The 21018-nt window shown below is 44.3% G+C and overlaps 1 protein-coding gene across 2 annotated transcripts in view; it reads left to right on the forward strand.

Annotated features, from left to right (window-relative positions):
* The first annotated feature begins 5501 nt into the window (after positions 1-5501).
* KIT (KIT proto-oncogene, receptor tyrosine kinase) overlaps positions 5502-21018 on the forward strand; it is a 78326-nt gene continuing 62809 nt past the window's right edge. Inside the window, exon 1 of one of the 2 annotated variants that reach the window (XM_079990001.1) lies at positions 5502-5791. In XM_079990001.1, coding sequence (XP_079846127.1) covers positions 5728-5791 — 64 coding nt within the window. In that variant the 5' untranslated portion in view covers positions 5502-5727. The remainder of the gene's footprint in view (positions 5792-21018) is intronic. The other variant, XM_079990002.1, reaches the window with a different exon arrangement.

Raw genomic sequence — 21018 nt, forward strand, 5'->3', positions numbered from 1 at the left:
ATTTAATAATATTCTTTACCCAGGCATTTATTGGCTATTTAAAAAAAAACCACACTTTTGCTCAAAGTAGACCCATTGAATTTAATGAACCTAACTTAGTCTTGTTCATGACTTTCAATGGGTCTAAATTTGAGTAAGAATACCACCCACAATTCCTGGTGGCTGTGAAATCATTGGAAGAGAGAATGTGATGGTTTTAAACTGTTTTAGAATGTGTTTAATGATATTTTTATTTATATGTTGGCTGATATTTTTATTTATATGTTTGCTGCCCCTTTGGGAAGAAGGGCAGGATATAAGTGTAGTAGTAGTAGTAGTAGTAATAATAATAATAATAATAATAATAATAATAATGGCCTGAAAGCTAATATTTGTCAGTGGGAAAAGAATAGGTGGATTTGAGGAAAGGTGAGTGTATCATGGGATGTTTGTCCTCCTTGCCTCGAAAAATATGTCTCACTTCTTCCTCCTTACCTCTGAGCAGGGTAACTTAGTCAGCTCAGCTCAGCCCATCAACAAACTTGTAGAAGGAGTCCTCATAAAATCTAAAGATTGTTGATATGTCTTCTTGTATGCTGTTTTAAAATTCCATTGGGGAATATAGTATATATGAAATACACAAGCTGAACATTTCATAACTCCACAGTCAGGAAATTAAAAAAGTAATGGTTCCCACTGCTGATCCATTGCCGCTGCACACCTGATATTTACAAGCGCATAAAATATGAAAATAGATTTAGCAGTTGCTGAAGGAAGTATACTTCTGAATTTCCTGAGAGTTGCGCGCTTCTAGTCTCAGGCATAACTTTGCAGTAACTGATTTTTCAGAATGGCGTCTTACCTTTCTGCAATGTATTCGGTTACATAATCACACAAAATGTTGTTTTATTTTTAAAGGAGAGATAAATCCACTGCTGCCCGGTTTGATTGGACACAGGAATTAGAGACACACTTATTGAAAAGAAGTGCTTTTAAGCTGCTGCTCAAGATAGTTTAAAATGCCATGCAACATGGATGTCACGCTGCAAAAATAGTTATCTACTCTGAACCCTGAAATCATTAGCTTGAACTGCAAATCATTATAGCTAATTAGCAAAACCAAACAACGTTAAAATAAGTGAGCCATTTTGATATATGCAATAAGCGACTCTTTGATTACGAAGGCATCCTGTAACATTCTGGCTCCTTCCAGCACACCAGAGTCTTGCTCTGGAACAGTTGCATCTCCATCCAAAATGGATGTGATCATTACCCCAGACTTTTTCATTAGATTACTGTATAGAATACAAATTATAGAATGCAAAATTTACCCAGAGTCAGTGACTTTTGAAAACTAGACATCCATAATCCCAGACGAATTTTGTTACGGTTGTAAACCAACCATTATTCTACTTATCTGATCTGACCAATGAAACTGTGTTTTGCTCTGATTCACCAGAAGCGGCTTCGTCATGCTGGCCACATGACCCGGAAGCTGTACGCCAGCTCCCTTGGCCAGTAAAGCGAGATGAGCGCCGCAACTCCAGAGTCGTCTGCGACTGGACCTAATGGTCAGGGGTCCCTTTACCTTTTAGTGGTATACTGTATTTTGAAGGACAAGAGCAACAGTGACTGTTAGCAGCCTTGGATATCTCAGAGATGCAAAAAAGGTGGGGTAGAAATATTTTAAATAAGTAAGAGTAGCAGAATCCTACATAAACCACAGAGCCTAGGGCTTGCCGATCAGAAGGTCGGCGGTTTGAATCTCCGTGACTGGGTGAGCTCCCGTTGCTCGGTCCCTGCTCCTGCCAACCTAGCAGTTTGAAAGCACGTCAAAGTGCAAGTAGATAAATAGGTACCGCTCCAGCAGGAAGGTAAACGGCATTTCCGTGCGCTGCTCTTGTTTGTCAGAAGCAGCTTAGTCATGCTGGCCACATGACCCGGAAGCTGTACGCCGGCTCCCTCAGCCAATAAAGCGAGATGAGCGCCGCAACTCCAGAGTCGTCCGCGCCTGTACCTAACGGTCAGGGGTCCCTTTACCTTTAGGCTCATATTGTGAGTTGTACCTCATTTTAGACCTCTGCAGAAGAATCCCCTCAGGAGGGACTCTAAGAAAAAATGTGTCTCACACCCAGCTCTCACAGGCCTGAGCTGCACACCCAAGCAAGTTTCGGTGCCCTCCCCACCACTCACCTTTCTGGTTATAGTACTTTATTTTGATGTTTTCCCTGTACACAATGGAAAAAAACTTAAGGAAAGAGATCTTACAACCCGATATCATACCCTCCAACATTCCTCCGGTGAAAATAGGGACATTTCTCATACCCCACAACTGACCCTCCTTGACACACACACACACCATTTTTGGCCCCCTGCCCAGAGCATTGCCACTACCACAAACCAACGGGACACACACACACACACACACCCTCCACTGTCCTGAAAACACCCCTTAATCTCGATTTTATTATTTGGTAGATTTACAAAAAGAAAAGCACACACCAATAAATACATTTTGGAAAGGGGCAAGGTTAGATGTGGGCACGCAAAGCATTAAAAACAGCAACACCTCTGGTCCTCTCCCCCTTTCTTCGTGCCCAGGGCAGGCCTGTGCTCTGCCTGTCCCTCAGACCCACAAGCTGCCCAAGGGAGGAGGCTGGCAGCAGAGGAGAGGCAACCAAGAGGCAACAGGATGCTTCAGTGCAGCTGCCACTGCTGCTGCTGCTGCTGCCGCTGCCGCCACTCAGAACAAGCACTGACTCATCCTCTTCCCCAAGCTCGGTGGTGGTGGTACTGGCAGGGTAAATAGGGACATTCCGGGAATCAAATCAGAAGACAGGACAGCATCCATAATTCCTGGACTATTCCTGGAAAACAGAAGCACGTGGAGGGTGTGCAATATAAGCGTGTCTGTTTCCAGTTGCGCTTTCCGCATCAATGAATTCCTTAAGGCCTGGAAATCTGATTGGTCATGCGTGCCTTCCATAAAATAAAATAAAAATCTGCAGTCCTTTAAACCAGGCATGTTACAACTCACAGGTGGGCCACCAGCCATATATTGACCTACAAGGGATGGACAACCCCACCCTTTTCCTTTGCATTCCCAACCAGGCAAGAAAAGGAGGTTTGTTGATTCCCCCCCACTCTACATTTTTTGCTTGGTTGGTCATAAGTGGTGCTGGCCTGCTCTAAAGAACCAAAATCACTAAAACACCATGTTTTGCATGGTGATTTGTGTGTGTTGTTTCTTGTTTTGCATCTGACTTGAATTTGCAAAATAGAATTAAGTGAAATGTGTTTGTTAAAATCTTACCAAATGAATAGATCTGTGAGGAGATATTTGTGTCATCGTGATGTGTGTACCACAGGCAACTGGACTCATGGAGGAACTTTGAATGATTTCCTTATTTCTGAACAGATTAAGTCATATCCATTCTGTAGAATCTAGGACAAATAACCACAAAATGTGGGCTAGGCTAGTCATGACATTTATTTTATTTTTTTGTAATTTTTTAATCCCCCTCTTCTTCTCCTCCTCTTAAAAAAAAAGTATGATGAGATTGACCCTAATGTGAAATGAGTTTTGAAGTACTCTATCTGATGTAAATATATCAATATTTTACTTTGCAAAGAAGGATTGATCCACCAGACAAAAGAGAGTCCCTGTCAAAAAATGAAAACGAGCAAAAACATGGCGAGACAGACAGTTTCTACATACAAGGCAAATCTTTCATCTGATGCTGCCAGACTATGTGGGATAAGGATGTTAACCTTTGAAAAAAGATTTGCAGTTTGGGACAGCAACAAAACTAGCATCTCACCACTGGCAATTTCTTTCAAGTATCTGATGCCTTGAAGAGGGAGGAAGAGAAATTCTCTTTTATCCTGATAGAGGCTGCATTGTTATGAACAGCAATATGTCTTTCTCTCAATCTTTGTATGGATTTTTTCTGGCAAGTTGTTTTGAATTCTTCCATCAGTAAGCAATGTGCTACCTTCGGAATATTATACTATCAATGAAGATAGGACTTTTGTATACATCTTTGCTCTCTCATTGTTGATACAGCCTTTCGAGACCCATCTACTCCTCCCAATTCATAAAACTGAGAGCCATGGTGTGTACGTTAATTCCTGCCTCCCCATATTTTAGGCCCCATGGAATTATTTATCAGGGCCACCGATAACTCTGGACAAATGCCTGCTCTAATAAAGCCAGAAGGCCCTCGGCGCTGGATCTCAGTGTCCGGGCTGAACGATGGGAGTGGAGACGCTCCTTCAGGTATACAGGACCGAGGCTGTTTAGGGCTTTAAAGGTCAGCACCAACACTTTTTATTGTGCTCGGAAACGTACTGGGAGCCAATGCAGATCTCTCAGGACCGGTGTTATGTGGTCCCAGCGGCCACTCCCAGTCACCAGTCTAGCTGCCGTATTCTGGATTAATTGCAGTTTCCGGGTCACCTTCAAAGGTAGCCCCACGTAGAGCGCATTGCAGTAGTTCAAGCGGGAGATAACTAGAGCATGCACTACTCTGGCAAGACAGTCCGCAGGCAGGTAGGGTCTCAGCCTGCGTACCGTAAGTTTCTGCTTCCATTTTAGCTTAATCACAGTTTAGTGTTACATCCTAACTTTCAAATTATGGTTAATCGTAACTACGGATTGTTGAAAGGAGCTGTTTTCTTAAGCTATGGAAGGCCTCCACTTCTCCACCTGGAAGGACACACGTTTCCCATCCCTGCTTTTCTTGTTTGCTGCTTCTTTGAAAGTGATTGGAGCAATAGTAAGAACAAGCACTAAGCAGAACTGGAATGTGGTGCAGTGGTGTGAGAATAGTTAACCATGAGCCGGATTCACAACGTTACTCACATTAATTTCCTAAGGTGGAACAATCTAGCCCTCACTTCAAAGCTGTCACACATGCATACACACAAACATCTTCATATCATATCACATACCAAACTCTGCATCCATTCTTTTGCCCTGATATGCCTATTTGGTGCATGTGTGAATTGGCTATTCGTCAGTAAAAATATTATAACAGCAATGGACCTTTTCCCCTCTGGAGTTGCACAACTTCATGTGTTCTGCACACCTGGGTGCTAAACAACAGAAGAGGGCTCATGTTTTGGCACAACATATCTCATAAAGAACAGCTGACTCCATAACAGCAACTGTTATAAATGTTTTCTTTGTAGTTTTGAAGGGAAGTCATGGTGGCTTTCATTGTTGGAGAGCTACTTCTGCACTGTCTCTTCCCCTTTCCATAAAACAACTACAGTGCTACCTTCTTAATTAACACCTCTCCCTTGGAGTGTCTGGGAGACTTGGAGGGGAGAGAGTGGTTTATTTATTTATTTTTCCAACTGAAAAGGGAAAGGATTCCTCTGTGTACGTTAGAACGCTTCCAGAAAAAAAACAAAAACGGAGAGATACGGTAATTTGCTAGGTCTGATAGTCTCCCTTCAGCCCTCAACATTGCAAGTCCCCCCCTCCCTACCCCGCGCCAGCCCCTGGAGTTTGTCGCGGGAATATTGTCTGTCGGAGCCAGTGGGCTGCTGGAGAGAGAGGGAGAGAGAGAGACAGAGGCGTGGCCGCAGGAGGCGAGAGGCAGTGCGAGTCGGGCTCCCTGCGCGGAGGTGGCTTTGCTCGCGTCTCTCTGTGTGTCTTTACGCGCGCAGGGGACCCTTCTTCCGAAAGGTCAGCCTGGAAAGCCTCTGCGCTTGGAGGATCGGACGCCGGGCAGCGGCACCATGGAAGGCTCCCCAGCTTTCTGGGCGGTCGCTTTGCTGGCTCTTCTTCTGGGCGAATCAACAGGTGGGAAGCGAGCGGGTCGGATCCCTGCTTAACGGCGGCATTCCGGGAAACCACCGGCGGCACCTGGCGCGCCGAGGACGGTTGCGCACGGCAGCCGAACGAGGGGCGCGCGCGGAGAGGCACAAACGGTGTCCGGGTGGGAGGCGCGTCCTTAGGTTCGCGCCTCTCCCTAGAGATCCGTGCCGGGGATCTGGGGATCGAGGAGCACAGAATATGCACACGCCTGAGGGTCAGGCGGAGAGTGGGGAAATTGGGGGCGTGGGGGGCAGAAGGGATTGTTTGGCAACCAGCTTGGGTGGCTTTGCGAGTTTGGCTGAAACAGCTCGGCCTCTTTTTTCCCAGAGGAAGGGCAGTTGGAGCTCGAGGTCAGCTTCACCCGCTTCCCATTGGGAAGGGATCTCGAGCCCGGTTGAAGTTGTAGGCGGCCAGTGGGTCAGTGTTTGCAGTCATGCCAATCGCGGGATGCGCCTTCTCTTAGGCTCCAGCGCTCCGATCCGCAGGCGCGTTAAGCGTCAGGAAAGGCGCTGCAGGTTTATTTTGCAAGCCGCGATACTTAAATGCGCAACTTTAAAGTTATGATATTTTGAGGGGTGGGGATGGTAACAAAACAAAACACAACGTTTCACTGATTGCGAAGGAGCTTTTCCAAATAACGTGTTTTAGTAAGATTCAAATGACCGCCCCAGTATATCGCATCAGTGAATCCTGTCCTAAAGTCTCTGGAGAAACGGGTATTCTGCAAGGAGCACTCCCGTCCTAGAGGGAAAATCAAGTTATGTGGCAAAATCAAGGGGACAACGCAGTCACATCCTGTGCACCTTAGAGCAGAAGCAAGCCCATAGGACTTGGAATCATGCCACTTTGTCCCATTGATTTCAGTGGGTCTACTCGGAGCATAACTACCCTTTATAGAAAAATGTTGCTTTGAAAATGCAGGGTGGTTTTTTTTGATTGCATAAAAGCAAGTTGTAATTTCTACAAATCTTTTGATATTGAGAAATAATTTTCGTCATGTTAGTAGAGCAGACCAACCCACCAATACTTGCAATAGTTTGTGTTGATTCCCCCTACCACTTGGTTGTGTAGCCATTGCTGAAGAATCTTGCTCATCCCAACTCACAAGCCATGTCTCCGCAGGTCATATGTATCCACTATCACACGCAAGATTTATCTTGCCATTGCTGCTGCTGTTTTTTTTAGTGTCAGACAACATGTGCTGAGAGCGGAACCTGCATATGGCATATAAAACGACCTGTTTCTTTGGGGAGCCAACATACTGAGTCTTAAAGTGGCAACTGCTGCCATGTTGTTTGCCGGATCATTCCTTTTCCCCATCCTCATAAGGTGATTTTGGCAGGTGATTCCCACCCTCTGCTGGCACCTGTCAGTGAGAGCCATTTGGTACATAGAAAGGACATATTATATAGTGAACATGTGTTTTTCAGCCTTCTACCGGTGGACGTACCTGTTGTTGGTAGGTGCATGTCAGAAGCCACTCAAAGAGCCTTAATTGTATTCGTACAGCAGTGAAACCTAAGCAGAAATGTGTTGTTAAACCTTGCCAACCACTCATTCCTACCCGAAACTCAGTGCAGCTGAGTGAAATCAACTGAGATGCGGGATGGCTCTGGACATCCACAGAGCAAAGGTCCATGGATTGCCACATGCATGGTGTATTATTCTGTTATACAAACTGTGTGAAGTGCCTGTCTTACACATAAAGAAACAACCCTTCATTCACTTTGTAGATCTGCTATTGTGATCTTTTAGGAATGTTATTTACTGGAAATACAGAACACTGAAATGTGTTTTGGAGCAGGACGTTAAGTCAACAACAACAAAAAGGAGTGCTGAGATGATACTTTTTGGGGAAGGGGGAGTTTCTCTATAGAGTAGTGGCAGATAGAAAGCTTGTCTAGGATTAGTAAGGCTCTGGGTTAGGAACACCATGCAGAAGTCACAGCATTCCCTGGATATAATTGTAGAGGCATAATAGAGTGGTTTACAGTGCTGGTTGCACAGGAATAATTGCTTAAATGTTCTCAACTTGCTCTATGTTGGCTGTAGCTATGGACTTCCAACATGATGGTTTTGTTGCTCTTAAAATATCTTTTTAACCCCTCCCCCTTTTAATACCATTTCGCAAGGAGTCTGAGCTGCATCCTGCGCAGGTGCAATATTAGAATTTGCCACTGAGAGGAGACTCCAGCAACCATATACTGTTCTCACTCCCGAATGCCTGCAAAACTGCCTATGCAAACAACTTTTGAAACTTCTGCATTTTATTTTTTGTAAGCAAGTTGGTGGGTTTTTCCGTATCGTGTCTGTCATGGGGGAGCGAGTGTTTTTGAGGCTAACTTATCTCCTAATCAGTACAGCGTGCCTTTGCGGTTGAAATGAACGTTGCATAGCGTACAGCGGTGAAATAATGCACGAGATTGAGGGCTGTGTCCAGCATTTTTCTAGTGAAGGAGAAACCAAAGCTGTTTATATCTGTTCTTGGTTAATGTAAATGGGTTTGTTGGGTCTACATTTGCCTGTGCAACAGAGACGTTGATGGTTTTGTGGCCTAACCCAGCACACCTAATTCAGGGTTTCCCCAATGGCTAATTAAGGAGCCCAGCAATGTAATTTCGTTCCTTTGGTCCCAGTTGCAGTTCTGCGTTGACCTTGTCACAAATCCCTCTGCTCTGTTCTGTCAGTTTGCATGGAGCCATCTAGGTAAAACATGGTTTGCATTGCAGTTTTAAAACCATTAACTTGGAGGTATAAGAATCAGCTTGCATGGCACCTTTGGTAACCTCAATCCTTACGTGATTTGAAAACAGCTGCAGCTGCACCTGTTTCTTATTAGGTGTACCTGGTGACCAGCTGCAGCTTTTGGCAGCAAAAGACACCTGTCCAGTCTTTACCAAGCTACCACTCATCTGTCTTTTGCCAGTGGACTCCCATAAATGTGCACTTGGCTATTTGATGTAGCATTGACTGTGCGCACAAACAGCAGTTTATGAAGCAGAATCTTAATAGCTTGATCCCAAGAGCAACTGCACACAGCAGGAGTAACGCAAATTGCTGCACAAGCCCAGCATTGTGTTTACATTATTGTTGTTTACCACCTTGAGCGCCATTGGTGAAACAGTGGGAGACAGTGTATTGTAATAAATAAATGAGCACACGCTACAATTTTTGCTGCAGAAGTGTTGGCAATGCTAAGCTGGCAAAAGCTGCCACTGCCTTTCAAGAGCTTTGTGCTTGAATCAGTCTATGGCTTTTAACCATGATAGCTTAACAATGTGAAGAGGCTGCCTGGTTAGCCCCACACCCTAGATATCTGTACACGTATTGGCCATATCCACAGCTGGCATTTGATTGGCATCAATGTGAAAGGAGGCATGCCTGTAAGGAGATGTCTTTGTAGAGCTGTCCCCACAAAGAGGAGAACTCTAGGCCATCAGAGATTGTATCCTCATGTGCATGGACCCCTCATTCAAACTGGCACCAATCAAGCATCTAGGGCTAGCTGCCATTTTCTCAGAAGAACCTCCATGTGTTCTGTACACCTGAGTACAGGGCTGAGTACAACTGAAGAGGGCTCATGTTTTTGTGCAATACATCTTGTGAGTACCGGATTATGTGAACCGCCCGGTGGCAATAAGCAAATAGATGGCCAGGAATTGGACCTAGTGGCTGGTGGTTGTGGAATCTAGAAGTAGGAGAGAGAATGGGCTTATCTATCTGGTGTCCTGAAGGTCTTTGGACACTGCACATTCAGCTATGTTTGTTAGTGATTGCAGTAAGAGGGCTGTGGAGTTGAGCTATTGTGGCTAATAGCCATTGATAAACTGCTTAGTGTCTGCTGTATTGTTGCAAAATGCTATAATTGAATTGCAATTGGCAGGTGGTATGGGGAGAACAGATTCTGATCTTTCAGAGGATGGTGCGGCAGCAGCAGCTGCGTAATTAGAATCAAGACAAAGCCAGGGACACAAATTGGAGGAAGTTGAAACAATACTTTAGCCCTGTTGAAATCATTGGCTTAAATTCACACACTTTAGCATCTATGTGTCATTTATTTCTGTTGGGCTTAGCACTACAGTGGTACCTTGAGTTAAGAACTTAATTCGTTCCGGAGGTCCGTTCTTAACCTGAAACTGTTCTTAACCCGAGGTACCACTTTAGCTAATGGGGCCTCCCACTGCCGCCGCGCCACCGGAGCACAATTTCTGTTCTCATCCTGAAGCAAAGTTCTTAACCTGAGGTACTATTTCTGGGTTAGCGGAGTCTGTAACCTGAAGCATCTGTAACCTGAGGTATCACTGTATTCATTAAGGGTAGCCCTCCTGATGCATGACTTAGAAATGGTGACTTTTGTGGTCCACAAAATCTGATGGGGACCACTTTGGCTACTGATGAACTTTAGAATTGAACTTTAGGTGAACTTTAGACTTTTATAATAGTCGGATTGAGCAAAACTACGGTACTTGGAAACAACCTCTTAAAGATGCTGAGGTAGATGCTTTGTTTCAGGGTGATCTCAAGTTGTGCCATGTGAACATAGAGAAGTCTTAATATTAGATCAGGTTGCACACTAATACCCGAGGTTGTACATGCCTGCTAGTGGAATATGTGAGGTATGTTAGTGACATCTTTACTCTTCTGCCCTGGCAAAGGACATGTCGCAGAAGAAGGTGTGGTTTGTTGTGAGCAAAGTTGATGGAATCAGTCTGATAGAGTGATCCAGGGAGTTATGTTAACGTGCACAAAAAGAAAGACAGAATTGCTGAAATTCTTAACCCAGGAACAGGGAGCGATTGGTCCTGATTCCTTGCCTGAAACATTGCTTAGAATCACTGTTATCAGCTGGGTACTTCTTAAGAAGGCATCAGTACATCTCTGAGAAGCTGTAACCTTGCATCATTATGTTCTGCTTACCTGGAGCAAGTAGCAGCTATCCCTTGACAGGAATACAGGTGGCAAACTGCTGCACCTATTACAGCACATTCTGTCCCCACAACAACATGGGCAGGCTGCATAGTGCAGCAACATATTGTGCAAGTCTTGGCCCGGTTTACATGTTTACAGACCAGTTCTATATATTTCTTGGTTGGAGGAGTGGGTCGCAGTCTCCATATACAACACATGTAGTTGTGTGTGTTCGTGTGTGAAAGAGAAATCACACAAATTGGATTTCAGTGCACATAGCCTTCCAATTTGGAGTATCCACTTCGCACTGTGTGTGGGTATTCACTGCTGTGGAGAGGAAGGGTATATATCTGTGGCTGGGCCATGCACATCTGCAGATTGCTGCACAGTCTTCCCAAAATGTTAGCCAGGCCTATGGCAGTACTGTGTGTGTTTCTGTATGTAAGAGGGTCACTAGACAGCAGGTTTTTAAGGTGAAATGAGCTAGAAGCTGATCTACTTAAATCCGTCATCTCAGCAGTGCCGTCCTATTAACACAGAGGAACAGTGAGCTGGAGTTCTCCTTCCACGTTCTCCCCCCTGGGATCTACCAGCCAGCCCACTAAGGGGCGAATCAGAGCTGCCTTTCTGTCATGGTGGTGATGACAAGAAGGAGGAGGATAAAAAGCAGAAGCAGGCAAATGGAGCTAAACCAGGGAGATCACCCCCTAAACAAATACAAACCCTGCTGTAAGCTTGCTCTTTCCACCTGTTGACCTCCATATTAATAGTGAAAGCCACATCCATTTTTAATGCATTTCTGAACATTCTACTTCAAAACATGGTCTCCATTATTGACATCAATGGTTTAATTGTTGCAAAGATTAAATACTAGGCCAGAGATAAGGCAACTGAGCTTTTCTTGGTTTTCCCCACACACGTGTGATGGGTGCCTCATGATTTCTGTTGGGATGTCTTTTTTTCTTCAGGAAAAACCTGGGAAAACAGGGTTGGCCTTACAGCTTCTTTGGAAGGTCAACACACCTCTTTAAGCGTTGGTGTGCAAAGGACAAGAGGTTGCTGGAGTGATTATTTCTGCCTCCTGTTTCTTTGTTTAACTATATTCGGGCATTGGGTGTTCTCTGGAGCCTCACAGAAGAGAACATTTGTTTGTTTTGCTCTGAGTGACACATTGGATTAATTTATTAATATGGAGGAGAAGCATGAAGATACAGAAGGAGACACACTGCCCTAATGGATCTCTACCTAGGCAAACATCGCGCAGACATTTACATTAGGTTTAGTTTCTTTGTTTACTGTTCTGCTTCACGCTTTTCAATAGAGGGGAACTGGCACAATACCTAACTTTAACCTTCCTATGAAACTGAGCTATTAACACCTTCAACTCTTCAAATTTTTCACATTTTGCATCTTTGTGGCCTTGGCTGGGTGGGCTTCCAAACTTTCCGTACAGTTTTTTTTCTTTCCATTTTACACCTTAACTGGAAGGTTGCGTACTGTGGCCTTCCTTTCTCCCTCAAACCATGGAAATTTTGGACTCGTTGAATTCCCAGTTCGTCATGAATTTCATGGGCTAACCTTGATCAAGTCACAGACTCTCTGTTTAACATCCTGGCAGGGTGGCTGTGCTGATGAGGTTGGGAAAAACCCATGCATGCCACCTCCGTGAACCTTTTGAATGTAGCTGCCACCTTACTGTTTTGATTTCATCTGACCTGCTGCATGAGACGTGGTTGAGAATTGCAGATGAGGATTCACAACTGGAGACTTCTGTAGCACCTTAAAGACTGATTTTATTACAGCGTAAGCTTTCATAGGCTATGACCCACTTCATCAGATGCATGCTGCATCTTGGAAAGTTGTCCAGTAATACACAAGCATATTATAGAAATATTATAGAAATATATATTATATATTATATTATAGAAATATAGAATTTCTCAAGCTTGGCTATAAAGAATCCTCTTGTCTCCATAATCTCATGTCTTGGGAACCACTTCATGGACTACCTAACATGGGACTACCTTTGAAGACAGTTCAGAAACAATAACAGGTACAAAAGCTTTGTGGAATGCTGCGACATGGTCTTAATACAGGTATAGGCAAACTCGGCCCTCCAGCTGTTTTGAGACTACAATTCCCATTATCCCTGACCACTGGTCCTGTTAGCTAGGGAAGATGGGAGTTGTAGTCCCAAAACATCTGGAGGGCCAAGCTTGCCTATGCCTGTCCTAAAAGATCAGCACCTGCTTGTTTCTGAGCCAATTCAAATGGATAGTTTTTCACTTTAAAGCCTTATATAGCCTACAGTAATTCTTCCCATCACCTTTTCCTCTATATTTGCCCACATGCAGTATTAGAAACTGGGATAGAAAAGCCAGGAGCCAAATGGCTTCTGGGACCTGAGTTGTGGGTGCCAAAACAAAATGGCTAGTTATCACTGGGGTGTGTGTGTATGTGTCAGCAACCCTTTTTATTTATTATCTTGATAAGCATGAATTAATACACAATTCACATAAGTGACACATTGTTAATACCACACTTTTGGCAGAAATTGTTAATAAATGTTTAATTTGGTGTTTACAATAAAAATAATGGTACCATACTAAGTTTCCAACACACACTACTCTTTATTGTTAAACTCCTTCATATATTGTCTATTCTTAACATATATTTCAAGGCTTCAAAGCACATACATTTCAGTAATCCTTGAGTGTCAGCCAGGCACACAAAAAATGGCACCCAGACTTTTGGAGGTGCTCGCAAATGGAGAATCCTTAGGTGCGAAATGCGCCTGGCACTCTGCTAATTTCGAACCCTGCCCACACGCACTGTACAAGGATTGTACAAGGAGCTTCTCTTGTAAGCACCTCCATCATCTCAACTATGTGTACAGGATTGCAAGCCTTACCACCACAGCTGTGAATGTCCCTGCCTAGAGAGGTTTGCTTGGAACCCTCCCTGTTGACTTTTAGATGGCAAGTGACACTTTGAAAAAGAATTCAGAGAGATTTTAATCAAATTTTTAATTTTTTTGTTTGTCTTGGTGGCGTTCGTACGGAGCCCCCAGTCGTCTCACGGACTATTGACCCGTACACCACTAATCCGCTGCCACCAACCAGGTCCTCCTTGGTACAATTACTTCAGTCTCAGTCAGCTTCTCAATTAATAAAGAAGAGTGTATTTTATTTCAGACACAAACAAAACTTTTACAGCATTCCAAACGTTGTTGCTCTCTACTTTCTTAGTCTTATTTTCCTCTCTCTATTCTACCTCACCACACTCAAGAACCCACGGCCCTAACTGTCTCTCTATTACCAACTGTCTTTCCCAACCAGCCAACCCACTAAATCCCACCAACTACCCCCCAACAACTCCCAACAAACTCCTCTCAGAACTCCTCCCAGAAATGGTTTTATAGACCCACTGACCCCACCCCCTGGGTCCTGTCTGTGCAACCTATTTAACTATTTCCCCTCCAGCACTCTCTCATATATGTTAACATCACAGTATTTTACCTCTTACTACTTTTACCTCTTACTATTTTTAAAAAAAAGTTGGGTATGCTATTTTGTTGTCGCTTATTGTAAACTTCCTTCCCTAAATCTGCTCCAGAAGGTTTTTCAGGGGTGTGGGATCATCTCCAAAACAGATTTGCCGGAAGGTGGGGATACACAGGGAGAAGAGAAGTAGAAGTTCCATGGTGTAGCCAAAAGTCCTTGCACTAGTGGAACTGGTTTTTTAAAAATATATCACCCAGTGTCTACACTGCAATTTATTTTTTCCCTGTCCAATGCCATGCTGAGCCTTGAAGATCTCCCAGATTTGATGACCTAGAATTATAGAATTTTACAGTTGCAAGAGTTTTTGGAAGTCATCCAGCCCAACTTCCTGCTCAGGGCAGGAATCTTGCAGTTACAACATCCCTGACGGATAACCGTCCAACTTCTACTTCCAAGGAAGGAGAGCCTGCCCCCTTCCTGAGGCAGTCTGTTTTCTGGTAGTTCACGAAACATTATGGGGGAAAAGAAAACACTGGTTCAGAGGATGAAATAATCCACACAGAGCAAAGAATGACAAAATAACAGAGCAACATAAGACACCTTTATTCTCCCTTACCAACTCTTCTCACTGTATGATCATGGAAGGTGTTCTGAATTACAGTACTTTGTTGAATAGCATAGCGTAAACAGAAATATTGCACTATTTGGAACTGGCAGCATGGCAGGTGTTTTGGGTGGGGTGGAGATATTTGCATTATTGTGCTCTTCCTCCCTTACCTATCCAGTAGTGGAAAAATATTTCAAAATATCTAGAAACCAATGTCAGAGTTTTGATATGTCAGGAAAAAGCGAAGTAAGCATTTCAAGTTTGTAGGTACCAGCATCATATTTCTTGGCGTCCAGACAGCCACCTGTCTGGGATTTTTCCAGTACTGTCACCGCCTTCCTAATAATAATAATAATAATTTATTATTTGTACCCCGCCCATCTGGCTGGGTTTCCCCAGCCACTCTGGGCGGCTTCCATAGAAACCAAAAATACACTAAAATATCACACATTAAAAACTTCCCTTATGTCTTCTGAATGTCAGGTAGTTGTTTATCGCTTTGACATCTCATCCACAGGGCGGGCGCCACTACTGAGAAGGCCCTCTGCCTGGTTCCCTGTAGCTTTGCTTCTCGCAATGAGGGAACCGCCAGAAGGCCCTCGGCGCTGGACCTCAGCAACTGGGCAGAACGATGGGGGTGGAGATGCTCCTTCAGGTATACTGGGCTGAGGCCGTTTAGGGCTTTAAAGGTCAACACCAGCACTTTGAATTGTGCTCGGAAACGTACTGGGAGCCAATGTAGGTCTTTCAAGACCAGTGTTATGTGGTCTCGGCGGCCGCCCCCAGTCACCAGTCTAGCTGCCGCATTCTGGATTAGTTGTAGTTTCCGAGTCACCTTCAAAGGTAGCCCCATGTAGAGCGCATTGCAGTAGTCCAAGCGGGAGATAACTTCCTCCTCCACTCATTGTTTTTGTCCACAAATATTGACTTGGCTTACTAGTTCTCCCCTATTTTTATGGCTGGATTCACTGCTGCCAGCCCTTAGAGCCCTGGCATGCCTGGGTGTGAGGCAGAGATTGTAGAAGGTAAGATAAAGTGGGAAAGTGCTCCAAAATTCATTGCAAATGAGAGCCATGGGGAGGTGTGCTGCTGGGCAGCCTTCTTACAGTATATTCGATGAGCTGATGGCTTGGTTTGTGGCTGCCTGCCTTCGTCCACAATAAAATCACGTACCCACGTGTGCCTGTTCCAGCTGGGGTGAGTGTCTTACGTTTCTTCCAAGTGGATTTTCATATAGTCAAACCTGCATGTGCAGGTTTTTGAAGGTTCTCCCTGTCCTGTTGTGCAGTAGGAGGATTCTCACAGGATCTGAAACTTGCGCGCGAGAGAGAAACCATGCAGGTGGGTCTCCTCTATGCCATTGAGGCTGGAAGGCAGGGAGGCCAACACTAGGTGGAGTCAGAGGCAATGTAGCTGTGGGAACTATATGAATCGTTGTATACGCTAGATTGGCTGCATTGCGTACTTAAGATGCAACGCTTAACATACTTCCCTATAAAGGTTGGCCACCACTGTTTTACTAGATTGTGAGACCTTTATCAACTATGGATATGTAAAATATACCAGTATTATACTCAACTGTTCTGAAGTGACCTCCATTGAATTGTCTTAGGCTGCAACCCTCAACACAGGTGCTTGGGAGTAAGTCCTTCTGAACTGAGTGTGCCTTTCTTAGTAGATCTGCATAGGATTGTACTGTTATCCTCATTTTAAGCCCTCATGCTAGGGAAGGAAGCTATCTGCATATCCCCTCTTATTCCCCCCCCCCCCCGCAAAAAAACCCCAAGTTTTTAGTATGTATAACTGAATTAAATATATACTCTCCCCCTGTTTGTACTCGATTCCTTTCTCTACAGTGGTACCTCAGGTTAAGTACTTAATTCGTTCCAGAGGTCCGTACTTAACCTGAAACTGTTCTTAATCTGAAGCACCACTTTAGCTAATGGGGCCTCCTGCTGCCGCCGCGCCACCGGAGCACGATTTCTGTTCTCATCCTGAAGCAAAGTTCTTAACCTGAAGCACTATTTCTGGGTTAGCGGAGTCTGTAACCTGAAGCGTATGTAACCTGAAGTATATGTAACCCGAGGTACCACTGTATTACTTTCCATATGCCAGATGTGATTTTGTAAACCCTTCGGGGACAGCGACCTATCTTTTGGATGTGACCATTGTAAATGATATAGCCTTACCCAGTGGTTTTCAACCAGTGTGCCATGGCACCCTGGGGTGCCTTGAATGATAGTCAGGGGTGCCACAGGCAACACTGGCCTCTGCCCCTCTTTCCTTCCCTTCCTCCTCTGATGCCCTTTTGCATCTCTGCCTCCCAAAGGCTTGCACACCTGTTTGTTGCAGCAGCCCTGGCTACAAGCTCCTCAGGTGAATGATATCTCTGGGACAGGCCAGGGGGTGCTTCGCAGGCCCTTGTGGGCCTGTGTGAGGAGGCACCTCTCTTTGGGGAAGGAATGGGGCAGCTCAGAGGCCAGAGGTGGCGGTGGCGGCTCCCAAGTAGAGAGGAGAGGAGTCTCCATTAAATCCAATGGGATTTACTTTTGAGTAGACATGTCTAGGATTGTGCTGTTAGGCTCCAATATCATGCCCACCTAAGTCTCACTGAAATCAGCATTAACTTAATTCCCAGTAAACTTACATAGGATTGTGTCATTAATTTATGAGATGCATTTTGTAAGCAGAGGCATTGATAAGTCAAGGTGAAACCTCTTTAGGCAGGTTCTTTTCTTGTCCTCCTGTCATTTTCACTCCTCTTGAGAAGTGCTATCTCACGCAGTGTTTCCCTTTACATTTGAGTGCCGTTTTACAGATGTTGTTTGTCTTTTTAGTGTAGTACAAACATCTTCCAGGATTTTGACTCATTTCCTCAAGTCTCTCTCAGCTATTCTAAAAGGACAAGAGGAAATTAGCTCTAATATCCTGAAAGCGATTGATTTTTTTTTTTTACTCTGTGTAATACTCAGTTTAGTGAAATCTCAGTTTGTTTCCAACTTTCCCCTCCACCTATATTTCTTTTTTTTCCATCCAAGAGAGGGACATCCTACATTTATTCTGTTTCCCTGTTATTCCTACTGGACAAAAACCCATTCAGAGTGTAAACTTCAGGTTCATTCTCATCCTCTATTATCCTGGCCTTCCTATTCTGAAAACTGAACTATCTAAACAACTGGAGTTCTCCTGTTTGAAGTATCTAAACAAAAGTCCCATTGTTTTGGCTTGTATTGCCCTTTAAATGTGTTGGGGTCAAGCCACATCAAACTGTTTACTTGCCACTCACTTCCTTCAAGTAACTGGCAATGCCTGCCACCATGGGCTGTGGTGAATTTGTTGAACCCTTTCGATCCTCACCCTCCCTTTCTTCATCCTTCACCTGTTTAAGGTTGTTTACCTTTATAGGAATCTACTTTCGACAGTCCAAACGTTGGTCCATATAGCTCAATATTGTTTAAACCACCCTTCCCCAACCTGGTTTTGGACTATAATTCCCATCGTCCTAGGATGCTTGGGTCTGGTGCAAGTTGTAGTCCAGAACATGGAACTAGATCCACAAATGAAACTAATAACGACAACACCTGTAGGGCACCAGGTTGTTGTTGTTGTTTTAAATCATTTTTATTGATTTTTCCAAATTTTTACCAAATCGGCCACATTAAAACAAATTTAATACAAACTTTCCAAAAATTGGTTTCCGACACTCCGTTCTTGATGCGTCTGTTCTTGTTCCTGCATTATTTCCCCAGTTATTTCTAATTAACATTTCGTTCCTTATAATAGCTTTTTGTTGTTTTATTATTCTTAACCACCACCTATCCACTTGCTAATTCCTGCATGTACAATATTTTGACATTTACAATATCTGCACGTGAGGTAAATCAAGTAGGGCACCAGGTTCAGGTTGGGAAGACTAGTCTATTAACGGTTGGCAGAAGTCACACCTGGAGTTACCCAGGATAGGGATTGAACTTGGAACTGTGGCACGCAAAGTATGCACTTTGACAGTGGGCTACACCTCTTCCCCGCTGCTCTGCTGGATAGTTGGGATGCAAAGGTGGACCTCTACATGCAGGCGGGCTTCAAATTCCATCATTCCTGTCTATTGGCCGTGATGGCTGAGGCTGTTGGCAGTTGGGAGTCCTATAACATCTGGAAGGGTGTAGTAGAAAAGGCACTTTGAGGATTACATCACCACTCCCTTCTTGTCATTCAAGTTACAAGACTGCCAGTATCCAAGATGCCACACATCAGACTTCAATCTGCTGAAATCAATGAGAACTGAATGGGACTGGCTTTTGAGTAGGCATGTATAGTTGTTGGTACCCATCCTGTCTTCACCTCCAGGGGTGAAGTCAAACCGCTGGAGAATGACAGCACCTGCAGAGACCGGTAACTCATAACTGTTGCCTCCAGAGTTGTTTTTGATGCATTAGTACCAGGGCGCAAGCCTGGCCATTGTGTATGGAGGGCCTGGCCTGCCTAGATGACAAGACCTTACCCCGCCCGCCTCGGCTTGCTGATGTGGTCCAAAGGAAAGGAAAGCAATATATTTGGCACTAGCTGGGCTGCAGGAGTTGCCAAAAGAAGGCATACCAGGCACCATCCAACCATCTTAGGGACTCCACTCAGTATTTGTGTAGGGCTTACTCCTTAGTCTTTTCATCTCCCAAAGATGTCCCACAAGGTATGTATAGAATTGGCCTTTTAATTATATCCCCCATCCTTTTGCATCTTACATTAAAACTACGCCTCTTGTTTTGTGCATGTTCAAAACTGTTAGCTGCAGTTTTATACTGTTTCAAATGTGTTGTATGGTTAATAATAATAATAATAATAATAATAAATTAAATTTATATCCTGCCCCTCTGGCTGGGTTTCCCCAGCCACTTTGGGCGGCTTACAACATACACAACACAACAAAACAAAACAAAATATCAAACATTTAAAAAAAGATATCCTACACAAGCAATAAATCAATAAAAACCAATAACAATAATAACAAACAGTTTACAGTTAGACCCAAATTAAAGTCATCGCCAACCCCAACTAAACATTTAACCAACACCAACCCAACAAAAATGAAAGAGGGGAACCAAAATTAGAACCGTTTAAAACATTTTAGCCAGTTGCCCCCACCCAAGAGTTGTTCCAGCAATGTCCCAGTGGCCTCCCAGGAACCTTTGAGCTGTTCAGGGTGAGTGTGGGCTGTGCCCCCTAGGCCAGGTGGAAACGAGCCTTGCAGCAGGGAGCAGGTTTCTCTTCCAGCACTCAGGCGGCAGCTGTGGTTGGGGGTTTTATGATTGTTTTATTGGTTTTAACATTCTGTGGACTGCCCCTAGAGAATGCAGATGGATAGGCAGTATAAAAGTATAACTAATGACTAAGCACAATTCAAAGTGTTGGTGCTGACCTTTAAAGCCCTAAACGGCCTCGGTCCAGTATATCTGAAGGAGCGTCTCCACCCCCATCATTCTGCCCAGACACTGAGGTCCAGTGCCGAGGGCCTTCTGGCGGTTCCCTCACTGCGAGAAGCCAAGTTACAGGGAACCAGGCAGATGGCCTTCTCGGTAGTGGCGCCCGCCCTGTGGAACGCCCTCCCATCAGATGTCAAAGAGAAGAACAACTACCAGACTTTTAGAAGACATCTGAAGGCAGCCCTCTTTAGGGAAGCTTTTAATGTTTAACAGACTACGGTGGTACCTCGGGTTACATACGCTTCAGGTTACATACGCTTCAGGTTACACACTCTGCTAAACCAGAAATAGTGCTTCAGGTTAAGAACTTTGCTTCAGGATAAGAACAGAAATCGGGCTCTGGCAGTGCGGCTGCAGCAGGAGGCCCCATTAGCTAAAGTGGTCCTTCAGGTTAAGAACAGTTTCAGGTTAAGAACGGACCTCCGGAACGAATTAAGTACTTAACCAGAGGTACCACTGTACTTTATTTTAATACATTATTATTCTGGCAACTCTGCTCATTTTGCTGACAGCACTATTGTTGTGGTCTCTCTGCAAAGATATGTACGCTTATGTTTCCCTAATAGGAAGGAGGCTAACAATGGCACTTTGAAGTACACTGTCCAGTCTGTGTAAGTGTACCCTGAAAACACATGAGTCAACTGACTATGTATGTGAGAATGACTCCCCCCCCACACACACATTAGTTTTTCATGGTGTGCAAAGAATACTCATGCA

Source organism: Podarcis cretensis (genome assembly GCF_951804945.1).
Source record: "Podarcis cretensis genome assembly, chromosome: 9".
NCBI lineage: Eukaryota > Metazoa > Chordata > Lepidosauria > Squamata > Lacertidae > Podarcis > Podarcis cretensis.